General features: G+C 34.8%; 1 protein-coding gene across 1 annotated transcript in view; it reads left to right on the forward strand.

Moving 5' to 3' along the window:
* Positions 1-683: 683 nt before the first annotated feature.
* LOC129222580 (uncharacterized) overlaps positions 684-22373 on the forward strand; it is a 79452-nt gene continuing 57762 nt past the window's right edge. The window contains exons 1-6 of the mRNA XM_054857096.1: positions 684-1057; positions 10501-10710; positions 12159-12292; positions 15615-15744; positions 15829-15897; positions 17363-17457. Of these exons, the coding sequence (XP_054713071.1) occupies positions 1007-1057; positions 10501-10710; positions 12159-12292; positions 15615-15744; positions 15829-15897; positions 17363-17457 (689 nt within the window). The 5' untranslated portion in view covers positions 684-1006. The remainder of the gene's footprint in view (positions 1058-10500; positions 10711-12158; positions 12293-15614; positions 15745-15828; positions 15898-17362; positions 17458-22373) is intronic.

The raw sequence follows: 22373 nt of genomic DNA on the forward strand, positions 1-22373 counted from the left end.
ACACATACCCCGTACACACAAACACCCCCCCCCACACACACAAACACACAAGCCTACATACACACACTCGTGATTGCGAAAAACATAATTTGAATTCAAGATGTCAAAATTCAAATTAATTTTTTTTTATTATTTTTTTTTCATGACATTTTTAAGATGCATTAAGTCGTGCTTTTTTCTTCTTCCTCTGATTTTTTACTGGGAAAGTAGAATAAAAAACGAATTTCTGCGGAGAAAATTTGAAAAATAGCGAAAATCGGGAAACAAGCTAATTCCTCAGAAGTGTCTAGAAGTGTCTCATGTGTGAAGAAGAAAAAATTTGGGAACCAATGCTCTACCTAAAGTCAAAAGTAACATGATAAAATTTAATAGAAAAAAAATGCTTCAAGTGCAAATAATTTTTTTTTTTTTTAATTAAAAAACGAGTTCGTATTTTCACCTTTGGTAAAAAATAAAATAAGCAATGAAGGTAAAAATTATTAGCGACTGGTTGTGTTTTACTACCGGATCGTGGAAATAAATGTCTTTCAGTTTTGCATAAAAGCAAAATAAAATGTGACCAAGCAAGTCCAGCTACATTGACTTGGCATCTTTCGGCATATTTATCTCTTTCTCTGCCTGAGGGCAGCTATCGAATTCTCCGATAAACACATCTGCTGTGCTATCTGGAGCATTTATCGCATACATGAGCGGAGCTTCGGTCCTTTTAAATACAAATCCGGATTCAGAGTGTAAAAGAAAAGTTCGCTATTCAAGTTTAGATTGAAAAAAAAAAAAAAAAAAGAACTGGATTTTTTAGTTTTTCTCGTTTTCGCTCGCGGAAGGAATATTGCAAATTTGTTTTTATTTTGAAAGCTGTTTTCAAGGCATCTGGCAACAAGTAGCACTCTTCACCTTGTAAAGCACAGACGATATTTTGAAGTTCTCCAGAGATAATTTTGATTGATACATGTTTACGGGGTTTTAAGTCAATAGTTTAGAATCGTTAAAGTTTCTACAAAGCAAAATGCGTTTTAGAAAAATTCAGCTACCAGTGTTGATAGCATGTTACCTGTCAGTAAGTGATTTCTTTTTATTTTGTAAGTTTTTAATGCATTAAAACATATTTCAAATTTTCATTTAAACTACAGCTATTGTCAAAAAGATTCAACGAGTTAAGAGCTAGAATCTGAGATTTTCAGATTTTCTCCAAAACATCATCAGTTGTAAGTTATTATTTAAAAGTTCAAATCCAGCAAAGGTGAATCCAGAAATTTTTCAAGGGAGGGATTTTTTACTATGTATATTGGTTTTAAAAAGCTTGATCACAAAGGTTTTGAACTTTAATTTCGAAACAGTTCCGAGATAGGGTCCCAAACTTAAAAACTTTCCCTAATCAATGAAACTCGTCTAAATTTGCGTTTTTGAACTTCATTTTCGAAAAACTATCACTGAAGAGTCCCCCAAGGAAGGGGCGATCACCCCCCATCGGCCCTCTCTTGTATCCGTCGCTGAAATGCGGAATTTTTGTTCTGAAGTTGAGTTGCTCAGTTTCTATGGGTCCCCGAAGGTCAATGTATGTAATCTAAAGTTGAGAGAATTTTAAAACCATACATTAAAGCTGCTATAGGCTACTTGCCTCCGAATTCTTTCGAACAAAAACTTTTTATGCCTGGGCTTTGAAATTTTGATCCGGAACCTTTTTTGTGATAGAAGTGACGTATATTTTTTTAATTGTTGCCAAAAACAATGAAACAATGAAGAATAAAAGTAATTATAAAGTTAGTTTTGTGGATAAATTTAACAAATTAATTTCAAGGCTGAATCAAAGTAAGCAGATATTTAATTTTTGTTAATTTTAAACTGTTCAAATAATGCAGGTTTTCGAAGATTTATTTGATTCAAGTCAAGTCATCTAATTAAAAGGGCAATCCACATTGCTGAAGTTCAGCCGTACAATTAGTTTGCTAAATTTTATTTGCAAAGTTAACTTTGCAACTCCTATTACTTTTCATTGTTTTTGGCAATAATTAAAAAGCATATTTCGAATATTGCTTAGTTTTCTCATTGTTAATAATTTATTTTCATCATTTAAATATAAATTTTGTTGTGAATATGCCTCAGTCAAGAGCAGGAAGAACAAGAGCGGGCCGTGAATGAAAACGTGCGGGTGAAATGACAGTTCAGAATGTTAAAAAAAAAAAAAAAACGAATAGAAGAAGGTTTTATTTCTATCGTGTTGCCAGTTACGTGTCTTTACGACACACAATTTTTTTTTTTTTTATGTCTGAAGTAAAGAAGTTTCAAACCTCACATAATGAATGATACATTTTTGTCATGTCGTTTGCACAAGGTCAGTAAAGGTCACAAAAAGTGGCATTTTTGACGTTTTTCAGCATTTTTTTAAGGTCCAAAAACAACTTACGCCTTTCAGTTTCCAAGGCCAAAGTTATGTTGTATAAAAAATAACACTAGAAATAAAATTAAAAATTTTAAAACCCCCCGAATGAGTCGCAACTGTAAAATCAAGAGGGAAAATTGAAGAACCTTTTAAAAGCCTTATATTATTAAAGATCAACGTCAAGTATTTTATTTGCTAGTAAATAGAAACTGGCAACAGATAAAAATTTTAAGTCAATGCGTTTATTTCATAGACAAATAATAAGAGTAGACCGAGCTATGGCAACCCTTTTGCTGCTCATAAACCAAACCATGTGACTGGTGGATATCCTAGCAACAGCGGGCGTTAATCGTAGCAGACGATCAACGCCAGCGCGAAATAAAATAAATAGAATTTATGGAACACGGAAGAATGATCTTTTATGGAGTCCGATTTGTAAATTTGTTATTCTAAGTTGTAAATATTTTGTTAATATAGTGAGTTTTTCGTTTAGATAGTATTGTGCATTTTCTTTAGTCAATTTCAATAACTCTCTAAGCAATAAAAGATGCAAGCGACCAAGAAGAATCAGCAAACGGTAAGATTTTTACCTACAGTTTCAATTTAAGATACCGATTAGTACATTTTTGCGTTAACGCAAAACGTTTACGCCATTTCGTTCACGCCAACGCTGACAGCTCCAAATGAAATAAAAGTTACCGAAAACTGATCAAAAACTATTACTAATGTCAAAATAAAGCATAACTAAAAGAAAAACAGTTCAATCTCTGCACCTGGAAGTTTTTTTTAATGAAAACACATTGTCGTAAAATACATGTCGAGTGCCAAACTGTAGATAATGCTGCCATCTAGCAACCATGCTGCCAAAGTCTTCGCCAATCCCTTCCACTAGTCACATGATACATCTATGAACCAATTTTCTTCATCAGCAAGAATGAGAAAGCTCGGTCTACTCTTATTATTAGTCTATGGTTTATTTCCTTGTCGGCCAACAATAAATTCGGTTAGCCATGAAAAAAGTCGATAAAGCCGTTATTAAAATCTGCTTTAAGAGAACATTATAATTCGAATTCTATGAAACATGGAAGTTCCAAACACATTCTATCAGACGCGGGGGAAAAAATGCTCTTTATTTTGGTAATAAATTTTAAAATTTGTAACAATGTTTTCAATGCAAAAATCGCGAAAAACCTTTTCGAAGTTTTTAATTAATAACTTTGTTAATTAATGGGTATAACTTTGATATACACCCCCAAAAATTACGCGCCAAATCTGGCATTCCCTACGGACTTTTTAGGGTTGCTGTTCCTTATTTTGGTGTTGCCAATTTAGGTTTTTTCAGCTTTTAGGTTTTTGCTGTTGCCAAATTTAGTATTTTCACGTATTTTGTACCATTTTTTGAGTTTTTTTTAAAGTTTTGTAGCAACAATTTTTGTGGCAACAAAGTTTTGTGTCAACAAAAACAAAAAAAGTCCCCAAATTTCCGATTTGGGGGGGTATATCAAAGTAGTTCCAATTAATGTCATCCAAAGATGCAACCTAGCTAAGAACACTCTCGATCAACTCTCCTTTCAAACATTTTTCTGTTTTCAAAATCGGTCCATCCAGGCGCTAGAGTGCTACAGACAGACACACAGATAAACACGTCAAACTTATAACTCCTTTCCTTTGTGTGTCGGGGGTTAACAAGTATAATCACTTACAAAAACATATAAATCACTGAGGCAAGTTGAATGCTTTTAGTTACATTAGGCTGAAATTGGAAAAATGTCATAATTTGCCTGTTCAAACTTCGGCGGTGTGCACCAATCTACAGCAAACAGGTTAGACGAGGCGGCGAGGCTGAAAGGCCCACCATAGGCGGAAAGAAGGGGGCGAAGGCCCCTTCTACTACTAAGTACACCGTCTTACTTCTATGAGACCGCAGTACCGCACCGTAGACCGCACACCGTAACACCGTCAAAGGCGGCTAGTCTTTATCTTTATCCTTATCTTTATTATTATTATTATTACTAATAATAAAGCTGAATGTCTCTCTGTCTGTCAGGATCTCTGTGACGCGCATAGCCTAGACCGTTCAACCGATTTTACGAAAATTCGATGTGGTTCTTTTTCTATTCCAATTTTAAGAACAAAATCATTATAAGATGGACGAATAAATTACGAAATTATCACAACGTGGAACCGTAACATGGGCACAAGCCAATTGGCGAGAAAATTCACCATAAATTATTTGTAAATATACAGGCGAACCAAAAGACCTTTTAATTTTCTATTACGAGCAAAGCCGTGCGGGTACCACTAGTAAATAAATAAAATAAAACTATTCTACTGCTTCATGTTTTATTTATCATTCACCTAATTTCGCTTTGTTTTATCGTCAATTCGTCAATTCTAAATAATAACTTTGAGTAAGGATGGCCAAAAGGAAAAGAAATCAGTTAAGGTCATATGCGTCCATAATTTAAATACGTATTTTACTTGACTAATTATTGGCACATTAACCGGAAAGGATCTTGAGTATTTTAATTAAAGATGAAAATATACCTTTATGATAGAAAAAAAGCTAAGGAATAAGTACGTGCCAATAAAACTATGATCTAATAAGGGACTGTGATGACAGGTCCTTAAGAAACAAGCCGTTCAAAAACTTAACTGCTATGCAAAGAAAAATAACTATTGGTGACTGAGAAGCGAAAAAAAAAGACACTAGATAAAAACTTATATTTGGACAAAATGTGCTGGGGGTGTACTTGAAAGATGCTATTTTGAGAATCCACTGATTGTGTTCCTGGAATATCGATTACAAACTTGATATTGACAATACAGTAAACTCTCAATTTTCGCGGCCTTTCACAGTATCAATAAATAAATAAATAAATAAATTTAAAAAAATGATAATAAAGAAATGAAAAGTCGGCGATGAATTACAAATGGTAGATAAATGCATATATTTCAACTTAACAAGTGCAAAATCTATTTTGAAACATTTGTATTTCTTTCTTCCCCTTCTTTTCCAACTACACCAACCGAAACCTGACCAGCTGATTGGTTCAAACGTGCTTTTTAGATCTATGCTACTTACTGATAAGCCCGGTTGGTGGCGTGATGGTTAGGCGGTGGCCTTCTACGCCTGTGGACCCAGGTTTTGACCTCATGGGGTGGCCAATCGGTGGATTTTCGAGATGCAGAAAATCATCAGTGCCCATGTCGTATCATTATACGGCATGTAAAAGATCCCTTGGGTATTCATTTGGCTTAGATTTCCCTCGGCTAAATTAAAATTCCTAGTGCAATTTTGCATCAAAAGAGAGCCCAGGTGCATCCATCTGGTGGAAACTGGGCGTCCAAATTATCCGTGCCATTGACATCCTGCGCCTTGTTGGTGGCACATGAAAGACTGGATGCCGTATCGGGGAATAGCACTAGGTCTGCTAAAGGCTAAATAGCGTTAGAACGCATCCCCCATTAGAAAAAAAAAAAAACCCCTTACTGATAAAGATGTACGCTGAATAGAATTTTAGATCTACCCTACACTGTAACAAATTTCGGAAACGTTTCTGGATATATCGGAAACGTTTCCGAAATAGTAGGAATCCTTCATCCAATAGCGAACTCCTCAATATTCAGAAAGCTTTTTGTTATTTCAAGATATCTAGAAGCGGAAGTGATGACGCAACGCTTCGAAACCTATTTCATCCTTCCAACACAGGCGCCAATGAGTCGGAAATAACGAGAACTTCTTTTTTTCTTATCTATGGTTGCTGCAGTCAGCAACTGTTTAGCATTGGATTGCTTGTTATTTCATGTCTAGAGAGTAGTAAAATGTGTCGAAACTAATTTTACGCCTTTGCATTTTGGACTGCCCTTGATTTTTTAGACGATGTACGCAGCTATTAAGTTAGTTAATAACCATTTGCTTCTTTACAATTTCCAATGCGACCATAATTACATATATATTGTGTGTTCAAGCGTGAATAGTTTCAACACCCGTGTTTATACTTAATGAAACGAAACCCTTTGGATTACTTATTCAGTTGTAATGGAGGTACTTAGATTTTCTTCCGCTCATGTTCACTTGTAAGTATTAATGAATATTTTAAAACATGTTGTTATATACATTTATATTTTTGTTGATTTGCATTTGATGAGGCTCCAATTGTAACTGTTTTTGGGTTTATCGAATTAATTTAAAGTTATCCTATTGGGTTGTTCGGAAAGTCATTTCGTTTTTTTTTGGGGAACATGAAAGACAGTTTTCGTATAATGAATAAATATTTTATTAAATTATATATTGGCCATTCTGGTCCAACACCTTTTGCCATCTTTCTGGCAGTAACATAATTCCCCTCTCATAAAAGTTTTGGTCCTTGCTGGAAAAAAACTGGTTCAGGTGGTTTTTGACATCTTCATTTGAGGTAAAGGTTTTGCCATCCAAAAAATTTTGCAGGGACCGGAACAAATAGTAGTCGGAAGGCGCCAGATCTGGAGAATATGGTGGATGTTGCAGTACGTCCCATTCAAGCTGTAAAAGTTTTTGGCGAGTGACCAAACTTGTGTGAGGCTCCGTAAGGACATGGGGCACCCACACATCGAGCTTCGAGGTTAAGCCCATGCCTTTCAAATGGCCATAAACAGTCGAATTCGACAAATTTAATCTCTCACCGATCTCTCGTGTGGTTATTCGCCGATTTGCATCAACTAATGCCTTTATCGCATCTTTGTCAGCTTCGACCGGCCTTCCAGACCGTGGTGCATCTTCGACATCAAAATTGCCGGATCGAAATTTTGCAAACCAGTTCTGGCACTGGCGTACTGTTAACACGCCTTCTCCATACACATCCGTCAATTTTTTTCTCGCTTGGACAGCATTTTTACCTTTTCTGAAGTAAAAAAGTAAAATATGACGAAAATGCTGCTTATTGCTCTCCATATTTAAAAGGGCACCAACCAAAAACTACTGCGTAGAATTAATAGAACTTTTTCACACACAAGCCTTGCAATATCAGCTCTCAAGACATATAATGGTTATGCGGCTTAAGTGTGAAGTTGGTTTCGAAAAATCGTAATTTAGTCCTCTGACGGGAAAAAACGAAATTACTTTCCGAACAACCCAATACATACCTATGTGCGCGGTGTACTATTTGTTGTAACTAACTGAAACTGATTAATTACGCAAAAGAAGTAAGATTTATGTTTGAGAAGCAATCACAGAAAAGTTATTTCGAAATACTTGGATGTACATACATTTTGGTTCAAAAAGAAAAAAAAATCAATTGTTTAATTCATTAGAAATATGGTAATGCAAATATTTTCTAGTATTGTAATACGCTTCACAAAAAATGTGCCGGTATAATTTATCTTTTTTTATTATAATTTATTCATTCATTTAAAAATATTTATACCATTAGAAAATGACCATGTTATATATTAGTAAGAACATAGTTATGAAATTAATTCATCTGCTTATTCATTTTGTTAAATGTGGTTAACAATAAAAATATTCCTTGACATAAGTTCCGAAAATAACATTTCCTTCGTGGATATACTAGTTTAATGTAGGACACTCAGGAGGAATGAGTCAGTGGCAAAAATGGAACAGCTGCATTTACATGCTGAAATAAAAAGTAATATTATTTCATGTCATCGTTTTAAAAGTGATCAATTTTTAAATACTATGTTATTAATATGCAATGCACATATGGTGAGAAGACGAGGGACGTTCACCACGCAGACTGTGCCATTGACATTTTCAAGGGGTTGCTTTTTTTAAGGTGGGGGGCGCTTTATATCATTTTATGGGTGCACCATCACTCTTATGGTGTGGGGGGGGGACTCTCGTATATATGAAATGGAATAATCATGTAATAGAGTTCAACGTTTTAATAAGTAAAATATATAATGCATTTTGCGCACACTCTAAATCAGTAACCTATTTTGATTAAGTATCTATATTTGTGATAAACTGGAAAAGGGCAAGAACAGAAGAATAAACCCGAATGGTTCCAGCAGGGGGACTTTGGTGTCATATTTAAATACATCAATTTCTCTGTTGGTACTTTTCGGTACACTTTGTTCGTCAAAGAAATTGACTTGACGTGAACGAATTTCGGAACGCAAAGTGTAAGTAAGTTCTGTCAAATTTTATCCGAAAATAAAAGCTATCAAGTTTGATACAAGATATGTTTTTAAGTTCTGCATTAAAAATACAATATGTTGATAATTTTGTCTTGAAAATATTGAGAGAAAAACTGAAGTTTAATATTGTTTAACAAACAATCCCACTTTTGAGAAAGTACTCCCCTTCCCTCCCCCGACGATTTTGTGATTATGAATGAAACTACTATATTATTTCATAAATTTTCAAAAATTTATAACTGTGCATATGTTATGCTGTTAACCATGCTATTTGTCATTAGAAATTCAGAAAAAAAAATCCACGAATGATTCTAAAATTGCTTGTTTCATTGCTCTTAGATATGAAAGAATTGAAACTGATATGGCATGCAATACTATAGTAAAGAATTATTTTTTAGAAAAAATCACGGAAAAAGGATTCCGAAATTCTCAGAAACGTTTTTGAAAATTGTTTGGAGAATTCCGAAATACTCGGAAACGTTTTCGAAACTTTCATGAACCACAGCTGCACAGAATACTCAGAAACATTTCTGGAAATTACGGAAAGAGGATTCCGAAATACTCAGAAACGATTCTGAAAATTACAGAAAGGGGATTCCAAAATACTCAGAAACATTTCTGGAAATTATAGAAAGAGGATTCCGAAATACTCAGACACGTTTCTGGACATTACAGAAAGAGTATTCCGAAATACTCAGACACGTTTCCGGACATTACAGAAAGAGAATTCCGAAATACTAAGAAACGTTTTTGAAAATTTCATGAACCGCAGCTGCACGATATACTCAGAAACGTTTCCGAATTTTTTTTACAGTGTACTTACTAATTTTTAGACCTACGTTACTTATGCGCGTAAACACTTGACCGGACCAATGTTGAAAAATTCCCTTCCCTCTCCTATGCGTTTTTGATGTAACCCATCTTGATCTGTTTGCCTTGTTTACATACACTGTTATTGTTTTCGTTGCAGTTTAAATGTATGCTAGTGCTATTGATCTTTCTAAGCTATTTCATTCACTAGCATTGTTGTTACCTAATTTGCAGATTATCCGAGATTTTGCTTATCCGCGGTTACCGTGCCTCTCTATTCCGCGGATAGTCGGGAGTTTACTGTACAAGACAAACCTGCCAATTGCTGGCCCATAACTAGTCATTTATCCCTTTTTTTTTTGAGCAATCACATTGCTCAAAAAAAGGTTGTTCTCACTTGACTGTTTTTGGCGTCCTATGTTATTTTATTTCCCCCCCCCCCCCGCCTCCCTCTGCAGCACCACAAGCGACTGGCCTCTCGATGCTGCTCCTCTAGCAAAAACCGTCTCCAGGTTGCGTCCATATCCAGCACACACACGCACGCATACATGCACACCTACACACATATACGCACACACTCATGCCTGCACACAGACACAAACACACAAGCCTACATACACACAATCGTAACTGCGAAAAACATAATTGGAATTCAAGATGTCAGAATTCAAATTAATTATTATTATTATTTTATTTTATTGAGCAATCACGATTGCTTATTGTTCTCATTTGACTGTTTTTGATGTTCCGTGCCTTTTTCAGCTTGGACCAGAAGCCTTTGCAGCACCACCGCCCATCGTCCTCTGCAGCTGAGCTATCCGCTTCTCCTGTTCGGAGGCGTCCATGTTCTACACGCACGCTCACACACACACACGCCTACGTGCATACACACAGGTCTACTCACACACCGAAGCTTACACACTTACACACACAACTATGCACACGTAACCGCCCAGAAGGAGAGGCAGGCTTGGGGGGGGGGCAGGAGCTGTTTCTAGAAACAATAACTTCAATGAGTAGGGTCCTGTCTCAGTTCGTGATTGCGAAAAACATAATTTGAATTCAAGATGACAAAAATTCAAATTATTATTTTTTATTTATTTATTTTTTGTTTTTTGTTTTGTTTTGTGAACTTCCATTTAATTGAGCCGCCACTGCTGTCTATTCCGCAGGCCTTTGCATCTTCCGCATCCGCGGCACCATCGGGCAAAACGTCCCAACTGACAGATCCCGAGCAAATCGAGGAGTCGGCCAACACCATGTTCCGCGAATACTGGCAGATAGTGCTCAACGATAGCCCCGAGAGCGCGACCATGCTGGGGGACCACCGCTACGCCGATCGACTCGACAGCTACAGCCTCAAGTGCTATGAAAAGAGAAAGGTGAAGTTTTTTTTCTTCTTCTTTTTGTTTAGTCCTGGGCGGTCATTCCAAGCTCGTCAGCTTGCGAGATCGAGATTTTCGCTCACGTGATCGGTTGTGACGTAGAAATCTCGCAAAGTAGCATTTCAATCGACTTGAACCTAGCTTGCGACTAGGTTCGAGTGGATTAGAATACTACTTTGTGACGTTTCTACGTCATAACCGATCACGTGAGCGAAAATCTCGATCTCGCAAGCTGACGAGCTTGGAATGACCGCCCTGAAAACTATGGGGTAACGGCACCAGTATCAGATAAGAGTCCATCAGTAACAGATGGTCGTAAGCTTGGATTTTTTTTTTTTTTTAAAGATATTAGGAGAATTTTAGGTGGGTAAAACTGATGTCGTTGCGATCCATGAACACGGCAAACCATCAGTGTTAACAGAGTGAATTTTGTGAGCCAGATGGTACTTACAAGGCAGTGGTGGAAGGTTATGAACAACTACTAAGAGATCTTCCGGCGCTTCATGTTCATTTGAATTTAATAAGGTTTTAGATTGGAAAATTTTGCACATTTTGAAGAGAAAAGGGGAATTATGTCCATTCCTTTGTTCATCCTATCTGTTGCTGGGTATCATCAGATTCTTCGGTGCTTGTTACTGGGGGGTTGGACCTTTTTTCGAAATTGAGCAAATAAAAATAGAATTAACTCATTCAGAGGATCCAGAAGCAGCCAACATTTAGATGAGATGTAGTTGCATGAGAGAAAAATAGTTTTAAACGTCTAGATATACATTAAAAGGCTCAGAAATGGGGTTAACTTGAGAGCGATGTCTTAAGCATGTCTGTTACTGGTGCCGTTATCCTAGCTCTTGATACACATAGTTGGGTAGTCTGACCAGTAAATGGACGCTTAAAGCGAAATTCCATTAAAAGAACTTCATAAAATTTAGCTTAAAACTGTAACACTTGGTTGTGGAATATGAAGGAACAAAATGCACAAATTTGAAAGTTATTTTGAAAATTACAGTGCAAGAGGATTGAACATTGTATGTGTATTAGAACTTGTATCGAAATGTTATTTTTCAGCTTTGGCAGTAAATTTGTGCCTTTTAAACATAACGAACGAAGTTTTAGCGAACTGTTTGAGGATGCATTTTTAGCTAAATTTGGTGACTTTTTTTTTTTTAAATGCCAACTTGTACGTATTTCGGTAATGGGAGACAAGGACAAATAATTTATGCGGCAAGAAACATGTTTCACCATTCTTTTTCAATTGCTACTTAAAAAAAAATCATTATTACATTAAAGTATGATTTCCTGTTGAGGATAAAACTTTCAGTGCCTTACTTATAGGGAAAAAAAAAGAAGATAGTGCACATTCACGTAGTAACGTTCATTTTCTGTTCACAGACAACCTACCCCACACAATCAAAATCGACTTTGAAACTTCTTTTTCCTATATCTAGGTAGTTTTGAGTGAATTTCTAGAGCGTGCTAATCAAATGCTGCCACTCGCTAATGAAGGGAGCGATACGCACAACAATCTTGAACTTTTTGTGATAAACTTAAGGAACAAGCTGGATTACCTCATGAGTGGATAGTAAGTTGTTCTTTCTCTTTTCACAACTCTCATACAACAATACTGTGTTTTTACTGTAATTTCATCGCACTCACGTGAGCTCCGCTTCTTTCTCCCTAAAACCAGTTGTTGCCATGACAGCAAGACGTATTGTACGTCACCCGTCAACGTGACGAGAATCTAAATAACTGACGTCTCTGACGTCCGTAGAGTTGGGATTCGCATTTCATTGGTCTCCACGAGATGAGCGAGTTCTCGCTATTGGGTGAGAGTATCGACATGTGCGCGTTCGCAATGTATGAATGCTTCTCCCTTTTCGAAAAACGTTTGTCTGTCCGCTTTACGTTTTACGTAGCGAACGTGATGTGCGGACGATGTCTGAATTACGCTTTATGCTTTACCCGAAAAGAAGCTTTACAAGAATTTTTATGCTTTACTAGAAGTCCGACATCCAAATCGAAAAGTGAAAATTGTTGGTTTGTTCGCTGTCGTGTCACACAGCTTTGAGGAAAAGAAGTATCATTGCTTCATGAGGAGGCGGGACTTATATTGAGACAACGCACAGTACAATTACTTTATTCAAGAGCAGGTTAACAAGAGAAAGATTTACTATTTGACCACCGATGAAATAGAAAGGTTAATATCCGATTTACAGGCTGAAACGGGCGCATATATTAGGGGTGCATTCGGAAAAAAGGATCGGTGGTCGCGGTGGAACTGGTGACGTCACCTAACAGCGTTCGGAAACGCTGCGGTCACTTTCTGGCGGTCGACCTGGTAGCAACCTGTCGCACCGCCGTCTCGACGCGGTTAGCGAGATCACAAAGTGTAAAGGGCAATCCGGTCGTGTTTCATGTTTTACGTGTGTTATGATCGTAACACACGTGACGTTCCCATCACGAAAGTTACGCTCTGATTGGAGCGTCGTTTGCTGCTGAACTCGAACTACCGCGCTGTACACACGAGCGTTCGGAAATACAGCTATTCCACCAGGAGGTCCCCAGAGAAACAGATACGTCATAACCACACCGATCTAACCACGCGGTGTGAACGGTAGATTGTTTCCGAACATAACCTAGTTAGCAGGTGTGAAGTGCCAGTTTGCCGTTACAGATGTGTATTAACTGTGGCGGTGCACATTAATGCAAATAATACAAGGAGTTAAAAGTGAATTGAGAGACTGAAAAAGAACACACGAACGTACCAGAGGAACGACAACTTTTGGGCGCCATGTTAACGTGAAATGATCTAATGCAATTTTAGCTTTTTTACTCTAGTTTTAGCTTTTTAATGGTTTTAATAAATGTTTAAAGATTTATGGTGTTTATCTGCTAAGCAGCAGGACTTGTTTTAATGTCTCAATTGTCAATTATCGCCTGTAACAAAATGCGATATTAACAGCTAAATTAAGAACAGTCCCGCTGAATAAACGAAACGGGCTCAACAAACTTTTGCCTTTTCCTCCCTCCTTCAGAGAGAATTGTTTTAACCATCGAGACGGAGATAAAATGTTGAGAGTGAAGACTCATTCATGCAACTGAGACCACAAGTCACGTGACATGTTTTAAAGCAAAGCAATGAAAGAACGCAAAACGTGCCAACCATTCGTCGTTGTTGAGTCACGTGACTTGGAGGTCTTTGGGTCAGTTTTTGCTAAGCCTATGATTGGACTTGCTCCCTGCATTTTAATTTCTGCTCTAAGGTTTTAACCGGCCGCTTGCCAATTCCATGGTAAACGCGGTCAGACTGTACGGCAGACGTAGACGGCACCAGTGGGAATCGAACTGCGACCTCAGTCTTACAAAAGATGAGTTTCCATGCCTCGGCCACGGAAGAACTTGAAAACTAAGTTAAAAGCTTAGATTAGATATACTCAGATAGGTGAAGATGTATTTGAATGGGTAAAGATATACTTAGCTTTTTAAGGAAGTTTTTTTGCTTTCAGCTCTGTTACAGCAATTCCAGGCGGAAGAACCCAAATAAGGGCAGCACTGTAGTTTCTAGATTCTATACGAGCTGTTTGGCATTTGCTTGTCGTATGCTGTTTTATGCCGACCGCGTCAGCCTCAAAACAAGTTGTCGCGTCTTTTGCTCAAGACTGGTGCAGTCACGAGGGAGAGTTTGGTATCAAAACCCCACCCAGAACCTTTGGTTTTACCACAAATTGATAATCCTATTGTACTTTATCTAATATTATTAAAGGTTGTTGTATCTATGTTTGTGTGTGTGTGTTTGAATCTATATCATCGCTACTCCTAGTGAACGACAGGGAACTGATAGTCGAACCAGGTATCGTTAGACTCGTAATTTTTTAGGTTACGCTTTTGACTTGGTTATGTAATTATGCGATTTTAATTAGCGAAGATATTTTTAAAACTTTTTCTCTCTACCTCCGTTCTTCCTCAGAAATTAACTGGTACTTTGTTTTTGCTTTCGACTTCTTCGCTTCTTCCTTCCTTCCTTTTCAAGGTCATATCGCTGGCAGCGAAAGTATGTCAAGATAGAGGCATGCCACGCCGAAGTTTAATGTACTGTCCATTAATTATTGTACCGCCACTAGCGGTAAGGAGGGGGTCAAAGCCCCCATACCGTGCCGAAAATTTATGTACTGCGCAATAATTATCTACCGCAGCTGACGGCAAGGAAGGGCCGAAGCTGACAACGTACACCGCCTTCGGCGGTGTACACCAACGCGCCACAGGCGAGTTGCACGAGCCACCGTAGACGGTTAATCTAGCCACCCTGGCTTTCACAAATTAAACACAAAATTCTCGCAATAAATGTCGTATTGAATATAAGAATAATTAATCTTATCCTTCCAATAAAAGCATTTATTATCGAAGCTCCCACAGACTTTTTTCTTGTTCAATCGTGGACGAATAAAGATCTCTGAGGGCCGGTCAAATCTTTCTGTGGAACGGTGGCAGTCAGTCAGACCACCGGTTGAGAATCACTGCTCTATACTGAATACTTCTGCCGATGGCAAAGAATGTCCAACGTTGTTTAGAACAAATAAACAGATTACTGAATACACGTGTTTCATTGACATTCAAAGTTGTAAGCTTCTGGACGTAAAGACAGCCCGATCTAGATGTAAAGACTTTTAGTGGGATGTCTTTACATCCAGAAGCTCACAACTTTGAATTGAAAAAGGGGTTTCTGAAAATCCCGATACAAGTGTATTCAGTAATCTGTTTACTTTGCTAAACAACGTTGGATATTCTTTGCCATTTGTTTCAGCACAATGGCATTTATTTCTTTTTCACTTTCTCTGATGTTCATCCACTTACTGTTCTCGACTTGAAATATACGACTACCTAAAGCATGAATTCCTAATTTTCAGCTACCTTTTTCCACTGTCAATGATGCAAACACCAGCAATGAATCTGCAATACCTTCTGAAGTATGTGAAGCTGAATGAGACCGAGGACTATAGAAATCTCATTTCGAGATACTTGGCTGTTCCAGCGCAAGTAAGTAAGCGAGGTTTAATGTTTTGCAATCAACGTTAATGTTCAATTATCAGTTTCCAATAATCATTCCCTTGTTGATTTCAGATCGACGAGCTAATTGAATTGATGAGAGAAGGCATACGAACCAATTTTACTTTGAATGAACATTCTATGGTGAGTCCAATCTTATTACTTTTCGATATACTGCCACATGCAGTTAAACGGCAGCATCTGAAGAAATGAGTTTTCGAGATAGTTGAAGTGTGGTGGATTCAGTACTAACAATAAGGAAATGCTGGAATTAGACGTTTTTTCGCGCCTTTTTTTTTTTTTCAGTGGAAACCAAATAAGCGAGTTTGTACGATAAAGATAACATACAATAGATGACAAAAATGCAAAAAAATGCAAAATGAAAAATTAGCAGTTACTGCCTTTTACCGGCACAAGGTAGTATAGTAGAGTGACTGTAACGTGGTCGTGGTCATAGCGAATTTTTAAAACTCTCGGCACTATCAATCATTTCAAAAGTTCGATCATAACGGACAACTTCCCCAAATAAATTAATTGAATGGGTGGCGGAAAAAACGTTGTATGTTGGTTTTCAACATTTTTTATCAGAATAAAAATGATGAATATAGTCCAGAGAATGAATTACCTGTGTTTTGGTTCGTTTACACGGTCAGAGAATGCGCTAATTGGCATTGACCTTGTAAATAAAGTGTTCAAAATTTATGGAAGAACGTTGTGTGTTGCAAACCTGCTTCGGGGCCTCCTTGCAATGGGAAATGAGTAGGTAATTGAATGGAGAAACGTTGTATGTTACTCACCGTAGCCTGTTTAATATATTACAATAAGCAGATTCGTTTTTTGGCTGCAGTGAAAAGTTGTTGTTTTCAACATACAATGTTTTTCCCACCAACCGTTCAATAAGCCTCCAAAAAGCATCAAAAGTTTCATAAAAATGTAAAATAATTCTTCAAAAAAGTTTAAAAAAAAGCCACTTCAAGGTTCATCAAAGAGGCAAAATTATCCCCCAACTAATTGGGGAGATTACAAACTATTTTTGCGACTACAATATCAGAAGAAATCACAGAAAGAAAACGATACAAAAATGGAATGCGAGTTCGCGTTCTTGGGACCAAATTCGAATTTCTTTGCGACTTTTTTTCCCATTTTTATGAGCAACAAACAACACACTTTCGGCAAAATTATTTCATAGTTGAATTAGGAGTTACGTGACTTGCAGAATGGCCGAGCGGCTAATCTAAATACTTCAAGAAATGCATTACCGACAGCAGTGGTGCAGCGAAGAAGGGAGTTTTGAGGGTGAAAACAGGAAAACACCACCAGAGGCATTGATTTTAACATAAATGCAAATTCTAATACAGTAGTTTATGGATATGAAAGGTCTGTTTTGGTCAAAAAAAACCTTTCAGAAGGTGTTATTGATCAAAAAACCCCTCCAGGAGGTATTTCTGGCTGCGCTAGTGACCGACAGCTAAATGATAAAATGATAGAGTAAGGTTTTAAAAATACGTGATGCACGTAGAAATCACGGTAAGCTTTCACTGCGGGATACGCAGTGAGAGGATTAAGCTCAAAAAAAATTTCTTAATTATTATTCTCTGTTTACTTTCAGGTATACAACTTTATGAATGCGAACGACAGCTTGGAAGATACGCCTTTCTATAAACCGTTTTCCAATATTTCTAACTTTGTTCCAGATGAAGAAAAGTACGTATCTTACAAGCTATGAATGAATTTTAATGCGTCTGTTAGAAAGAAATATTATTTCAAATTTTGTGAAGCTAATCTCAACGGTGCCTTTTTCATGTTTGCAAAATGCTTTTAAATACGGAATTCCAAAATTTTTAACTAGCAATGGTTTATAACTCTTTTGAGACACATTTGGTTTTTGATGTATGTAAAAATTAAAAATTTAAAAGAAACCCCGACTGAGTCGCGAATGTAGAGTCAAGAGGGAAAATTGAAAATACTTTTCAAAGCCTTATTCTATTAAAAATCAATTTCAAGTATTTTATTTGCTAACAAACAGAAACTGGCAACAGATAAAAATTTTAAATTGTTGCGTTCAATTTCCTAGTCGACCAGCAATGAATTCGGTGATCAATCGCGTGAATAAAGGCTTAGCCGTTATTAAAATCCGCTTTAAAAAATGTGATAGATACACAGACACGTCAAATTTATAACCCCCTTCCTTTGTGTCGGGGGTTAAAAAGGAAGACACGCAAAACAATTTGTGGAAAACTCTAACTTAAATCAAAGCGTCAAATCGAAAAGGTTGCTCTGTGGTTGTTAGTTGCTTTCGTGCACATTGATAGTACTATCCAAGCAATTTTCTCGAGATTTCTAAATTGGACGCTAATTGAAGTGTTAAGTGATAAAAACAAAATTTTATTGGAGAAAGAAATAACGATTAGGAGTCATTAAAATAACTGCTAAAACCGAAATAATGAATCCTTCATAGCCTTTGAATAGTTGTTTTGAAAATAAAACGATTCATTAGTATGGTTTATTTTACTGATTCTCTGGAGAAAGAAATAATGATTAGATTTCAATAAAATAACTGCTAAAACCATTCTAATGAATCCATCAAAGGCTTTAGTTTTTTTTTTTTTTTGAAAATAAAGCGGTTCATTAGTACGGTTTATTTTAATAATTTTCTAGAAAAAGAAATTACTATTAGGAGTCATCCAAAATAACTGCTAAAATAACACCAATGAATCCATCATCACCTTTAAACGGTTTGTTTTGAAAATAAAACGATTCATTAATATGGTTTATTTACTGATTCTTTGGAGAAAGAAATAATGATTAGATTTCAATAAAATAACTGCTAAAAACATTCTAATGAATCCATCAAAGGCTTTAGTTTTTTTTTTTTTTTTTGAAAATAAAGCGGTTCATTAGTATGGTTTATTTTAATAATTTTCTAGAAAAAGAAATTACTATCAGGAGTCATCCAAAATAACTGCTAAAATCACACCAATGAATCCATCATCACCTTTAAACGGTTTGTTTTGAAAATAAAACGATTCATTAATATGGTTTATTTACTGATTCTCTGGAGAAAGAAATAATGATTAGATTTCAATAAAATAACTGCTAAAAACATTCTAATGAATCCATCAAAGGCTTTAGTTTTTTTTTTTTTTTTTGAAAATAAAGCGGTTCATTAGTATGGTTTATTTTAATAATTTTCTAGAAAAAGAAATTACTATTAGGAGTCATCCAAAATAACTGCTAAAATCACACCAATGAATCCATCATCACCTTTAAACAGTTTGTTTTGAAAATAAAACGATTTATTAGTATGGTTTATTTACTGATTCTCTGGAGAAAGAAATAATGATTAGATTTCAATAAAATAACCGCTAAAACCATTCTAATGAATCCATCAAAGGCTTTAGTTTTTTTTTTTTTTTTTTTGAAAATAAAGCGGTTCATTAGTATGGTTTATTTTAATAATTTTCTAGAAAAAGAAATTACTATCAGGAGTCATCCAAAATAACTGCTAAAATCACACCAATGAATCCATCATCACCTTTAAACGGTTTGTTTTGAAAATAAAACGATTCATTAATATGGTTTATTTACTGATTCTTTGGAGAAAGAAATAATGATTAGATTTCAATAAAATAACTGCTAAAAACATTCTAATGAATCCATCAAAGGCTTTAGTTTTTTTTTTTTTTGAAAATAAAGCGGTTCATTAGTATGGTTTATTTTAATAATTTTCTAGAAAAAGAAATTACTATCAGGAGTCATCCAAAATAACTGCTAAAATCACACCTATGAATCCATCATCACCTTTAAACGGTTTGTTTTGAAAATAAAACGATTCATTAATATGATTTATTTACTGATTCTTTGGAGAAAGAAATAATGATTAGATTTCAATAAAATAACTGCTAAAAACATTCTAATGAATCCATCAAAGGCTTTAGTTTTTTTTTTTTTGAAAATAAAGCGGTTCATTAGTATGGTTTATTTTAATAATTTTCTAGAAAAAGAAATTACTATCAGGAGTCATCCAAAATAACTGCTAAAATCACACCAATGAATCCATCATCACCTTTAAACGGTTTGTTTTGAAAATAAAACGATTCATTAATATGGTTTATTTACTGATTCTCTGGAGAAAGAAATAATGATTAGATTTCAATAAAATAACTGCTAAAAACATTCTAATGAATCCATCAAAGGCTTTAGTTTTTTTTTTTTTGAAAATAAAGCGGTTCATTAGTATGGTTTATTTTAATAATTTTCTAGAAAAAGAAATTACTATTAGGAGTCATCCAAAATAACTGCTAAAATCACACCAATGAATCCATCATCACCTTTAAACAGTTTGTTTTGAAAATAAAACGATTTATTAGTATGGTTTATTTACTGATTCTCTGGAGAAAGAAATAATGATTAGATTTCAATAAAATAACCGCTAAAACCATTCTAATGAATCCATCAAAGGCTTTAGTTTTTTTTTTTTTTTTTTTTGAAAATAAAGCGGTTCATTAGTATGGTTTATTTTAATAATTTTCTAGAAAAAGAAATTACTATCAGGAGTCATCCAAAATAACTGCTAAAATCACACCAATGAATCCATCATCACCTTTAAACGGTTTGTTTTGAAAATAAAACGATTCATTAATATGGTTTATTTACTGATTCTCTGGAGAAAGAAATAATGATTAGATTTCAATAAAATAACTGCTAAAAACATTCTAATAAATCCATCAAAGGCTTTAGTTTTTTTTTTTGAAAATAAAGCGGTTCATTAGTATGGTTTATTTTAATAATTTTCTAGAAAAAGAAATTACTATTAGGAGTCATCCAAAATAACTGCTAAAATCACACCAATGAATCCATCATCACCTTTAAACAGTTTGTTTTGAAAATAAAACGATTTATTAGTATGGTTTATTTACTGATTCTCTGGAGAAAGAAATAATGATTAGATTTCAATAAAATAACTGCTAAAAACATTCTAATGAATCCATCAAAGGCTTTAGTTTTTTTTTTTTGAAAATAAAGCGGTTCATTAGTATGGTTTATTTTAATAATTTTCTAGAAAAAGAAATTACTATTAGGAGTCATCCAAAATAACTGCTAAAATCACACCAATGAATCCATCATCACCTTTAAACAGTTTGTTTTGAAAATAAAACGATTTATTAGTATGGTTTATTTACTGATTCTCTGGAGAAAGAAATAATGATTAGATTTCAATAAAATAACTGCTAAAAACATTCTAATGAATCCATCAAAGGCTTTAGTTTTTTTTTTTGAAAATAAAGCGGTTCATTAGTGTGGTTTATTTTAATAATTTTCTAGAAAAAGAAATTACTATTAGGAGTCATCCAAAATAACTGCTAAAATCACACCAATGAATCCATCATCACCTTTAAACAGTTTGTTTTGAAAATAAAACGATTTATTAGTATGGTTTATTTACTGATTCTCTGGAGAAAGAAATAATGATTAGATTTCAATAAAATAACTGCTAAAAACATTCTAATGAATCCATCAAAGGCTTTAGTTTTTTTTTTTTTGAAAATAAAGCGGTTCATTAGTATGGTTTATTTTAATAATTTTCTAGAAAAAGAAATTACTATCAGGAGTCATCCAAAATAACTGCTTAAAATCACACCATTGAATCCATCATCACCTTTAAACGGTTTGTTTTGAAAATAAAACGATTCATTAATATGGTTTATTTACTGATTCTCTGGAGAAAGAAATAATGATTAGATTTCAATAAAATAACTGCTAAAAACATTCTAATGAATCCATCAAAGGCTTTAGTTTTTTTTTTTTGAAAATAAAGCGGTTCATTAGTATGGTTTATTTTAATAATTTTCTAGAAAAAGAAATTACTATTAGGAGTCATCCAAAATAACTGCTAAAATCACACCAATGAATCCATCATCACCTTTAAACAGTTTGTTTTGAAAATAAAACGATTTATTAGTATGGTTTATTTACTGATTCTCTGGAGAAAGAAATAATGATTAGATTTCAATAAAATAACTGCTAAAAACATTCTAATGAATCCATCAAAGGCTTTAGTTTTTTTTTTTTTTTTGAAAATAAAGCGGTTCATTAGTATGGTTTATTTTAATAATTTTCTAGAAAAAGAAATTACTATCAGGAGTCATCCAAAATAACTGCTAAAATCACACCAATGAATCCATCATCACCTTTAAACGGTTTGTTTTGAAAATAAAACGATTCATTAATATGGTTTATTTACGTATTCTCTGGAGAAAGAAATAATGATTAGATTTCAATAAAATAACTGCTAAAAACATTCTAATGAATCCATCAAAGGCTTTAGTTTTTTTTTTTTTTTGAAAATAAAGCGGTTCATTAGTATGGTTTATTTTAATAATTTTCTAGAAAAAGAAATTACTATTAGGAGTCATCCAAAATAACTGCTAAAATCACACCAATGAATCCATCATCACCTTTAAACAGTTTGTTTTGAAAATAAAACGATTTATTAGTATGGTTTATTTACTGATTCTCTGGAGAAAGAAATAATGATTAGATTTCAATAAAATAACCGCTAAAACCATTCTAATGAATCCATCAAAGGCTTTAGTTTTTTTTTTTTTTTGAAAATAAAG

This window comes from Uloborus diversus, chromosome 5 (assembly GCF_026930045.1).
Source record: "Uloborus diversus isolate 005 chromosome 5, Udiv.v.3.1, whole genome shotgun sequence".
Taxonomy (NCBI): Eukaryota; Metazoa; Arthropoda; class Arachnida; order Araneae; family Uloboridae; genus Uloborus; species Uloborus diversus.